Below are 11680 nucleotides of genomic sequence, written 5' to 3'. Positions count from 1 at the left end.
TCTGATTGGCTGAGCAACATGGGGCGTTCAAGTGTCCTCGTAAATTCCTAATTCATCAACATTCAACAAAAGTTGATTTTTTTTTCAATATTTTTTCAAACATGTAAGAAAGAAAAACAGAAAATGTCCTACAGAGAAAATGATAACCGTAAACAATTAAAAAGCACAGGTATACATGAATAACAAATAGTTGTTTATTTGTTTTTTTATATATAGTATACAAGTATACACGTTTTTAATAATATTAATATAAATATAACCAATAACCATAATCCATGGCTAGTTATTTAGTCACAGCTTCCTCTGTCATACATTTATTTAATTTTTATTTAATTTATTTATTATTATCATTGTTATTATCTTTTTTTCAAACTTCAACCAAGTTTCTTTTTAACTTAACTTATGAAGTACAATGTATTCCTATCAAATATATATTATAATTTCTTGCATATTTATTTAATTAAATCGCAAATGATAATGGTATTGATATATTTTAATATTCAAACAATACAATAAAAAACAATAACATGATGAAAAGCATTTGGGGTAAGCCCATGTGCTTAATTATTGGTCGTGCAGCTGAAAGCATCAATTGCAACACATCTTAATCAACTAAAATACCACTTTCCGCCTGTTTTTGCTTTCCTCAAGGGCGAACACTCATGGGTGTATGATGTAGGAAATGAGCATTTGAGGTGGCTTCAAGCCAGACAAAGCCCTCCAGAGATCCAGGTTTATATTTCGTCAGTAGCCTACTCTTAGTCATGGCGTTAGGACTGAAGTGTTACCTTGATACTTAGCAGTTGCTGTTACTTGTTAAGGGAAATATGTTTATGTGGGGCAGTTATTTCTGCCATCTTTGCTTAAAATGAGCATCAAAGACTCATAAATAACTTCAGAATTCATTATAGCCTCCTTTCCACCATGTATTTCTTTAGGTCAGATTCCTGCAGGCAGCTGGTCCTGCTGTAATATCTCTCTCACTGGTCATATCGTCTTAAAGATGAAGCATTTACTCTGAAACCTGAAACAGCCATTTCCTTAAATCCATCATTAACATCAGATTGAGTGGAGGAACTGAGCTAATCTGTTTGGAGAAGAGAGAGTTAATCTTTTAAAAAAAAAAAATACATATAAAACCGCATTTTAACACTACAATGCCTTTATTGTGACTCGTAAATTCAAATAGGCCTATCTCTTTTTCTCTCAAATGTGTGCGAAAACAGCTTAGCAGGAGCGAGTGACAAAGGGAAAAGCTGGTGTGTTTTGCATGTGTCTTTGCATGAAGGATCCCTGTGGTGTGGCAAATGGCAATTTCTGTCCCAAAGCCTCATCCACAGCTGGGGGCTGCATTAACACTTTGTTGCTAAAGGATGCCCTTGTCCCGTCTCGGAGCCAGGGTGTGATATCAGATGCTTGTCACTCTTCTAAGGGAGTACATTGTTGACTGTTGTCTAGTAACTACAGAAGATTTTCATAGTTGTATCTAGTGTTGTGTGTGCAGTCTAGGAATAATGCTTCAAATAGACAACACTATTTTAGTTTGACTTCTATCCTGATGTCTTTACTCAGGGTTTTCACCACAAGAGGGCAGGCGAGGGGGGGACTGATGCAACATGACTGGCTCACTTGACAATTAGTTTCCACTTCTTCGATATAAAAACAGTGATTATACTGTATGCACTGAATTAAGTAAATTATGCAAATCTCTAGGCCTAATGTGGTGCCAATAGCTTTCAAATGTCACCTTCTGCTCAACCTCCCCCCTCACATTCTCAGTTGTACTATAGATATTATGTTTCTTTTTGGTATTAGAAAATATAAACCTAAACCTAAAACCTAGCATATTAATAATAGTTCATAGGCACCACATAGTGTTCCAGAATCATGACATGCATGGGTTCAGGTAAAGATGACTTTTCTTCCCGTCCTGTTTGTCAATAGTGTGGGCGGTTTGGTTCTAGTAACAGGGTGAATGGCCTCGACATCTTGGGCAATGGTAGCTTCAGCATTACAAACAGGCCTTGAAACTCTGATGTTCAACACAACACCTACGCACCAAATACACAGTCCTAATGTGAGATTGCATTATATTTCTCTCTAAACACCCCAAACATGTATCAAGCAGTGTGTGTGTGTGTGTGTGTGTGTGTGTGTGTGTGTGTGTGTGTGTGTGTGTGTGTGTGTGTGTGTGTGTGTGTGTGTGTGTGTGTGTGTGTGTGTGTGTGTGTGTGTGTGTGTGTGTATGTGTGTGTATGTGTGTGTGTGTGCGCGTGTGTGTATGGGTTTCAGTTTGTGGATGAGCTACAAAATGGCAGCCGAGTCCATCTTTTTTTATGTTCAAATTTGAGTCAACTCGTCCTTTTTCCTTAAGGATGGAGGTGGCTGTTACATCTCGTTGTTAAAAAAACATCCCAACATTTGAACCAGTGTGACCCATTTTTGATTTCATGAAAGTGATGCAACCAAGCTGATGTGTCCACCACTAACAGATGGGTTCAATATTGTTTAGCCATTCTTTCGCAATACATTTTAAGCATTCACAAATGTAAATGTATATAAAAAACATTTAGCAGTTACGTCAAAAACACTCCTAAAGAATAAAAATGGCACAGTTTGTGCTTGTTAGATTAAGCTTTTGCAGTGCATAATAGTTTAGGAGGTTATTTTACATGTGAAATATTAATCTTCACATTTGGAGCCTGTAGTCATCAGATAAATGTAGTGGAGGAAAAAGTCCTTTATCTGAGGTAAAGTGGACTAACAGTATAACAAATCTGTAAAAATGAAAACAGTCAAGTAAAGTTCTAGTACCGTAAAACAGTCTTTCAACTCTTTTTAAAACTACCATGATTCATGAAATATGGCTTTTCTGGCAGTGTCATTCTATTGAGAGCACATGTAGCTACAGTATAGAATAGAAAAGAATAGAAATACTTTATTGATCCCAAGCTGGGGAATTGCAGCATAGCCTGTTACCTGTAGTGACTAATTATACTAAACTATGTGTTCAAACTTTTCAATAAAGTCTTATTTTAAGACTCGCAACCCGCTCACATATTACCGTTTCTGCAAACTACACATAGGCCTATGTTGACTATCAACATTTCTGAACTGCAGCAAACTGTTCTCATTCCCTACTCATCACATACCAACACATTTTGAGTTTTAAACATGGTAAATGTTGTGAATTCAATCAAAAACTATAAAAGTTACTTAGGTTTAGGCATCAAAATGGTTTAGGCAAAAAAAAAAACATGCTTAGCTGAAAGCATAAGAAACTACTTGACTGGGTTTAGGCATGAAAAAAAAATTCTTGGTTAGGTTCAGGAAAAGATCAAGGTACGGGTAAAAAAAAATATGTCTGTCATTGGACGCGCAGCATGGATTCCCTGGTGGAGGTCTGGTAAGCAGAGTTTTGTTATACTATGTCATCCGACTCTGTTACTTGCTCTGAACGTGTAACATTAACATATTACTTTGGAATCATTTGAAAGCCTGGTACATGCATATATACTTAAAAGAACTGAGAACATGAATATAGCTTTAACGCATATTTGCTATGTAAAGATGTGTGTTATGAGTACGTAGCTACAGTATAGCCACAGTAGAGCGTGAAGTGACTCTCCCTCTGTATGAGTTGTAACCCAAGTTTCTCTGTTCTTTGTTTTGATAGCCCATCTGGCCGCGCCTGCGTGTTAGTGCATGATGTGAGTGCCTTGTGTGTCTGTATCAGACACCAAGGGCCATCCCAAAACTTTGGTATTTAACAAGTTGGGGAATGCTCGGCGAGAACTGTGCGGAGGAAACGTTTACTTCAGATCTTTGAGTACAGCACCTTTAAGGTTTCCGTGCAATGCCAGCATTTTTTCCTGGCGACCAGGAACAACAACAGTTTGTTGAAGCAGCCTTTCAGAAGTGTTCACCAAGGCACATGTTCATTTTATGTTGGCAGGCCCTGACACTTAACTGTGCACTTTAATTACACTGCATTATCTTCGGAACCGTCATAAGAGCAGCATCTTAAGAGCGGCAAATGGCTACAGAGGCTCATAAAAGCAGAAGATAATGCTCCATATCATATCACTAGAACCTGTTGGCAGAAAAGTTGCCCAAGTCTGTCCCTATTCTCTGATTACGTGAGCGTTCACCATTTGTGAGTGTGTGCTTGAGAGTTTATGGATCATTTTATGATTAAACAATATTCACTGGTGTCTGTATGTCACCTTTATTTTGCTCCTCTAATGATTTAGGTTATCTGAGTTCAGGGTGGACTTTCTTGCTGTTAAGCTGTACAACCCACAGGGAGATGCAACCTACAGTGACGCTCCGTGACCAGGGCTCTGTTCCAAATATCTATATTAAAAGCAGAAGCGACCTCAACAGATGTTACATTGCAAAACCACATCACAAAAGCTAAGTAGACTTGGGTATAGCAAATCTGATGTGGTGTGTGTGTTGTAGAAAATAAGAGCGAGAGAGCTCCACTGTTGCTTACAGCTGAGATAACCTCCCCTGCTGGTTTGAGAACAGTGCTCCATCATGGAGGCAGCTGGAACAATGACGTGACCTTTGAACCTCAGCCACAGCCTGATCAAATGGTGGATTTGCTTATTCAATATTTATCAGCTCCAGGCAATTACCCCACATCTGTCTGGCTGTTTGATGATCACTGTAAAACTGCTTGTTGATCATCAACAATGAAGTTCCTTTTCTTAGTTAGAGCATCAATACATCCCATCACACGTGTAAGGATAGAAACCAGTGGGCTTTATGTAACTGTTGCCATTTAAATATTTCCTGTTTTCCCCCCTAAATAAAGAATCCCCAAGTTTAATCAGTGTGAAAAAGTCCCAGATTTTCAGAATCCCCATGATTAACTTTTTTAGTGTTCAGTTCACTTTACATGCAACCTTAGCAATTGTCTTGCCAGCGAGGTGTTCTAGGTTTGAATTGATAACAGTTACGACGGCAGTAATCTAGATAGATGTCTCCGTGTGGATGCTGAATCAACGTGCTGCAACGCAAGGAGTCTCAAAGGTTGGTGTTCAAGATAAGAGTCATAATTCTGACAAGGCCTGTTTGACTCCTCTGAGCTCAGAGCAGCTGATATGTAGAACACTCTTATCTCAGGGGCCAGGGCAAAAGGCCTAAAGACTACTGTACAATGACAGCACAAGCTGGAGCCATTGAGAGGGGCCATGTGCCTTGATCTGTTCAGCCTTGACGTGTATACTTATTTTTATGATCAATCATTTTGTCAATTGTTTGTTTAGTCAGAAAAATTCCCCTCCCTATTTCCAGGGAGTCCTAGGAGGCATCTTCAAGTTGTTGCCACGAATGGTTCAAAAGCATGGTTGTCCTTGCTTGTGCGCTCTAGTTTGCCAAGCCAACTAAAGCAATCTTCAGTGAGAAATTCAGGCTTACGCATTATTGGATGTCAACTATAAAGCTGCCATTGTTACATTTTCTTTGATCCTCAGCCTGTCTGCTGTATTTTTTGGTGTGAGACAAATGGCTAGTGTTGATAACATATGTCTGACCCAACCAGAATTGATGTTGTCAGCAGAGGTGACATCTCCCTCGCCCCTCTGTCTTCACTGCCTCATCAAGCTCTGCTTGGCTCCTGTCCATAAAAATGTAAAGTGAATGTCTTTGTAGTCAGGGGGTTGGAGTCGAGATAGACACCCCAGTGCCAAATGATAAATAACAAAAGGCAAATGGAAGTAGAGAGAGACAAAGAAGGGTGAAATGTGATTTGGGTTTGAATGGACATAGAACACTTTCTGCAGACATGCACTGAGACCATCATTCGTTTTGTGGTTAACACCCCTGCAAAAAAACAATTCTGACAGATATGTAACATATGCACAATAAATAAATGTTCATCTTTGTTGAGACCGTGACTCAACTGCTCATACCCGCTGAAAAATAAGGCACATTTGCACCATAACAGGAAGATAATGAGACCAGATGTGGTCCATTTTATTCACCATCTGTACTTTCTGACAGTTTGAGGTACAAATGCAGCCTGTACTGAAAACTTACAATAGCATTCTTCCAGCATGCTGTATTGTAGAAAGCATTGTCATTGAAGGGTATTTCAACTCTCGTGATGGAATAAGTGTGAAGAGGTTTTTAAACATCAAAAGCATTGCTGGAGAACTGTAGAGTTTGTACAAATCCTATTTCCTCCAATTCAACAGTTAAAGTCACTATTGTGATCTACTCCATTTCAATATAGCAGCTACATCCTCCCATTTAGTTGAGTCAGCTCCTTTTACAGAGTCTTAAATTAATTGAACATCGTAACGTTTACAGGGTAGTAGTTATTGCAGGGTCATTCTCTTCGATTTCAAAACACAGCACAGAGGTTCTTACTTTTCTCAGTACCTCTGCCAAGAAGTTATGTTTTTGGTTTGGTTTTTATTTGTTTGTCAGCAGGATTATGGGAAAACCACCGGCCTTGATTTCATTAAACTTGGTGAAAGGATGTAGCAGGAGCCAATGAAAAACCCCATCACATTTCAGAGCGGATCCAAATCAAGGGGCAAATACACAAATGATCTCTCACTTCGGTTAACATTGCAAGATAGAGCATGGTCAATTCAATTGTCCTGAATGTCGTATATAATGAACAGTGCGTTACTGTAAATGATTTGAATTCTTGCTGTCGTATCTTGCTTCACCTTGCATATGATATGAACTGCACATGTTGCAATCACTCAGAGTAAATGCTGACAGTATACGATTTTGAGAGTGATGGTATTCAGAGAAAAGTGCTGAAATAGTCCTCTGGAACTACTGTACAGCATATTATGCAAGAAACACAGGTCAGTTTCTTGGTTACAGTTGATTGCCACTGACCACTGATGACAATGATTAACGTTGCACCTAATAACCCTGCACAAGTTAGACTAGCCTTCACTTTGCAGATAGCTTTGGTGACATTTTCCCTTTATCACGGTACACCAATCATCACATAGAGATTCTTGTGTATAATTGTTTTACAGCAAAGTATGACTTAAAATGTATACATCATGTTATACCTTATCTAACTCATTTAACTTATTTAACTCACTTTGTATCCGTTTTTTTTTCTAATACAGGAAATGAATTATATTTTTTTCTATTGCAAATCTCAGAAGAATGGACATAGATCTTTTGATAGGCGGTTATTATATGAGACCCTGAAAACAGACATTATAATATGTAGGATATACACATATAAGTGTATTATTAGTTTAGTGTTAACTTTCTACAACCATTTTCTATTACTCAAATTACACGAAGCCATGATGACAAAGTCCACTGGTGATAGGACAACAAACAGCAGCATCGCACACACAACTCTTTGACCTATTTATCATCGCACACACACCAGCCACAAGCTTGGTTATCCGTAAAGTGAGATAAGTTTGTCTTGATACACTGTTCTCGATCGATTACTGCACTGTTAAGTGGTATTCTGAGGGACTGTGTGAATGTGATGGCATGCATTTTTGTCATTTAGTGACTGCATATTGAATGTGATGACACTTCAGAGAGTCGATCACAAAAAGTAACTGTTTTCTATTTGCCCTTGTTTGTTTCTCTTGGCAGCCTTTTGGCAGCACTGGGACTGTCAATAATGTGGCTTTCCTTTCCTACACACTCTTCTGTACAAATGGTATGTAAGAAAAGCACTGAAGGGGGGGGGGGGGGGCAACCTAAACTGTCGTTTGAAGTGTTAAGTTGCAAAAATGTATAAAATAAAAACAGGAACCAGTACGGATCCCTGTGGGATACCTTCGCTTAAGCTAGGTGGGGAAACCTGAAGGTTTTTTTATGTAGCCAATTTGCTTTTGCTTCATTACCTCTCTCAGCTCCCCTATCTCTCTACTTTTTTTTGATATCATAAAATAATTCTGTCTTGTCAGCCCCTCCCATTTTTTTGTCATATTCCTTGATTCCCTGATTTAGGAATTGTCCTTTGTCTACCACACAACAAGAGCAACTTGGCTACAGGACAGATAAGAAAGGCCTTTATCAAGTTGAAAACAAATGCTTATAGCTCTCCCATATGTATCACTAAAATATTCTGTTGTCCTAAAATAATGTGATGAATTGTGGGACTTGTTAGGCCCTGGCTAAGAAATGTTGATGTGTCAGTAACAGTACATTTATGATACAGATACTGATAATGTAAAGCAAATCTCTGTCTGCGTGTGTCGACGTGTGTGCTGAGTGATCTCCTCCCAGCAGGTGACCATTGAACTCTCAATCCAGTCCCCCTGCTAAGGGAGATGGCAGGGGGGTGAGGTCCACCTCCACGGAGACACACATCCCTCACACCTCCACCCCCACCCCTCCTCCCCACATGGACTCATCCCTCAGCCAGGCACTATAAAAAGTCTGCTCTTGCTGAAGTTTTTCAGTCTCATCAAGAACTCCACCAGGTAAGACAAGCAACTCCTGTGGCTCTTTTACTGAGAATTGGGCTGTAGAGTAGGTCATCACACAAAAGTAACTGCTGGAGAACTTTTTTCTTTTTTCATCTGCCAAAGTTTCTGCAACCTGCAAACTTGTGAGCTGGTGCAAAAAAAAAAAATTCTCTGTAAGGAAGAGATATTTTGGTGTTAACTTTTAACTGTGAGATATTTAATTGAATTAATTGTAACTTTGGGATAATGCTGTTTCGTCTGCAGGGATATTATTGCAGCTAAATTTAAGTGCCTCTGGATTGAGATTGTCTTTGAGCTCAGGGAGATGATTTGGTAATTCTGTGGCTTGTGTTTTACTTTAAACCCTGAATAAGGATTACATAGCAGTCCAGAGCTAATCTGCTTGAGCTGTCTCTCTGAATTTGTAGCCAACCCTAATCTACCCAGATTACGGGTTCTGTGCAGCCATATGCTTAGTGGGAACTCATTTAGACCAATCAGGGATGAATGTGTAGCTTAAATGGGTTGTGTTTAAGCGTTCTTACTTTTAAGCCTGCTCATCTGGCTTTAACATTGTTTGAGGTGGGGAATTCAAGATTTATTAGATTAATGGGTTTCCGTTTTCTAAATTGGGGTTTTGTTAATTTCTTTGTGCAGCTCAAACATGTTTTATTGAAAGTCCCTTAAATGTAATATTGTGAGTGTGACATGTTGCCTCTTTTCCTACTCTAGACCACCATCATGAAATTCGTTGCTCTCGCTCTCGCCCTTTTGCTGGCTGTCGGTGAGTACTGAATGCGCCATTTCTTACAAAACCTGAAATCCTTAATATTTTCTCTTTTACATGTAAAACACTGCATTTTCTGATAGTCTTTTTCACCCCATCTATCCATCTCTTTCTGTATATCTCTCCTCTCCACCTTTCCTTTCCTCCTCAGGCTCTCACGCCGCTTCCCTGCAGGCTGATGCACCCTCTCAGCTGGCCCACGCACGGGCTGTTATGGATGTCTACCTGACACAGGTGAAGGACAGTGCCACCAAAGCCCTGGAGCAGCTCGATGACACTGAGTACAAGGAGCTCAAGTAAGTCCATGTCATTCTCCCCAGTCAGTTTCATTTTCATTAATACATGTCACTGAAATCATTTAGTTATTGATGTGTTAGTTTAACTTTAGCTAAAACGGTTTTGCTTCCCAATCTCTGTTCCCTCCCAGGGCCTCCCTGTCTCAGCGCATTGATACCTTGTACAATCAGATCAAGTCTCTGCAGGCTTCCGTTTCCCCCGTCACCGACAATGTCGTCTCCACCATCTCTGAGGCCACAAATGACTTCCGTACCTCTTTGATGAATGACATCAACACCCTGAAAGCTGACCTTGAGCCCAAACGTCTTGCCCTGAAGGAGGTCATCGACAAGCACATTGCAGAGTACCATGCTCAGCTGGATCCCATCATCACTGAGTATGCCGCCCAGCACACGCAACACATGGATGCCCTGAAGGCCAAGCTGGATCCTGTTGTGGAGCAAATGCGCACCAAGGTGGCTGCCAATGTGGAGGAGACCAAGACCGCCATGATGCCCATTGTCGAGGCTGTGCGTGCCAAGATCTCTACACGTCTGGAGGAGATCAAAGCAATGGCTACTCCCTACGTCGAGGAATACAAGGGCCAGATCAAGGAGGCCTACGACAACGCACAGGGCGTCAACGCAGAGGAGCTCACTGCACTGCAGGTCAAGATCGCCCCTATGGTTGAGGACATCAAGACAAAGCTCTACGGTATCTTCGAGGCCTTTGCTTCTTCCGTCACCAAGAACTAAATCCTCTCTACCGTGTCCCTGTAACTAACCTCCCCTTCCTGTCAGTCTTAGAGCCATTCCACCTTTCTCTCCATTCATTCTTTCCTCAGATGTGCAGCCAGACCACCTCCCAAAAGCCAATGCCTAACTGATGCACTTCTTTGCAACAAAATGGCGGGACTCTTGCTCTCTCTCCCATGCAAACACCTTACTTCATGCGCACATGCTCAAGCACATGCAAGCAAAGACATACACAGACACATACATACTCAGCACACACATGCTTTACTCTTCGTATGCCATGGCCAACTGCTTACATTTTATGTAGAAATTGTATGTGAACTACCACAAGTGCCTGAAACTCTGTGTAATGATGCTTGTCTGATGAGAAAAAAAACTGTGCTTTGATGATATACAGCTCAATAAACATCTGACTGTTTATACTACATTGCTCTCTGACTCTAACTTGAACCTTTCTTAAATGAGTGGCCATTAGTGAAGCAGAATATTAATGTTATTTAAGTTGTATTATTACGATCTATGTCCCACTGCAATTCACCACGTGTGAAATCAACATCAGAATGTAGCTAACTTTATCCAAACTTTTAAAACATAGAATGCAGTCTAATAACAAAAATGACCCCGTCACTTTCATTGGAGTGATTTTGACCTCGGTGAGGTCATAATACATAGACCGCATTTTGAGGGGTCATCATTGATTCCAAGACCCATTGAAACAGAACATTATTAATACAATCAGTTCTACTTAAAGGGACACCCAATAACATATGAGATATTTCTGCCTGTGGTCCTGAAAGCTGTGATTAATGAGCTGATCAAGCGGCGCAAAATGGCCTATTGATAAACTAGTTATGTCGGGCTTTATTAGGGAAAAGCCCACACTGCCTTGGATCCCTCAGGCTGGAACCCTTCGACACGGTGCCATCATAGAGCCACATGAGGCTAAACACACACACACACACACACACACACACACACACACACACACACACACACACACACACACACACACACACACACACACACACACACACACACTCCACAACCACACCACTAAATACTTCCACTCGCAATTGTAATCAGATAACTGATCATATATTATTTGTTTCTTACTTTGAGTATTGAGTACGGTCAGGTCTTCATGTGACACAAAGCCTTGCATGACACACACACACACACTGTGAGACAAATACTCTTTCCAGCATCAAACAATAACATTGACAGCAAGGACAACAATGGAAAGAAGCCCAGGACTTAATCAGTGTATCGCTGATACGGTAAACGGTATGTTGCATATTATTATTGAACTAGAATCTTGCTTTTAAATCAAGCCAGAAATGTCCACTTAAGACAGTTTTAAGGGAATAACGGACTCTCTAATTAGTATGGTGTTGAAACTCTGCTCCAAGAAAATAGGCTATGAATAATAAAAGCCGTTT

At 40.2% G+C, this 11680-nt stretch overlaps 1 protein-coding gene across 1 annotated transcript; it reads left to right on the top strand.

Moving 5' to 3' along the window:
- Positions 1-8299: 8299 nt before the first annotated feature.
- Positions 8300-10241, top strand: LOC310947381 (apolipoprotein A-I-like; the record flags this gene model as incomplete). Its single annotated transcript, XM_083914171.1, has 4 exons — positions 8300-8438; positions 9156-9207; positions 9362-9506; positions 9638-10241. Exons 2-4 carry the CDS (start codon positions 9165-9167, stop codon positions 10239-10241), a joined length of 792 nt encoding a protein of 263 aa, XP_083770297.1. The 5' UTR covers positions 8300-8438; positions 9156-9164.
- Positions 10242-11680: the final 1439 nt, after the last annotated feature.

Source organism: Echiichthys vipera (assembly GCF_963691815.1).
Source record: "Echiichthys vipera genome assembly, chromosome: 5".
Taxonomy (NCBI): Eukaryota; Metazoa; Chordata; class Actinopteri; order Perciformes; family Trachinidae; genus Echiichthys; species Echiichthys vipera.
This window is presented reverse-complemented; position numbering and strand designations above follow the sequence as displayed.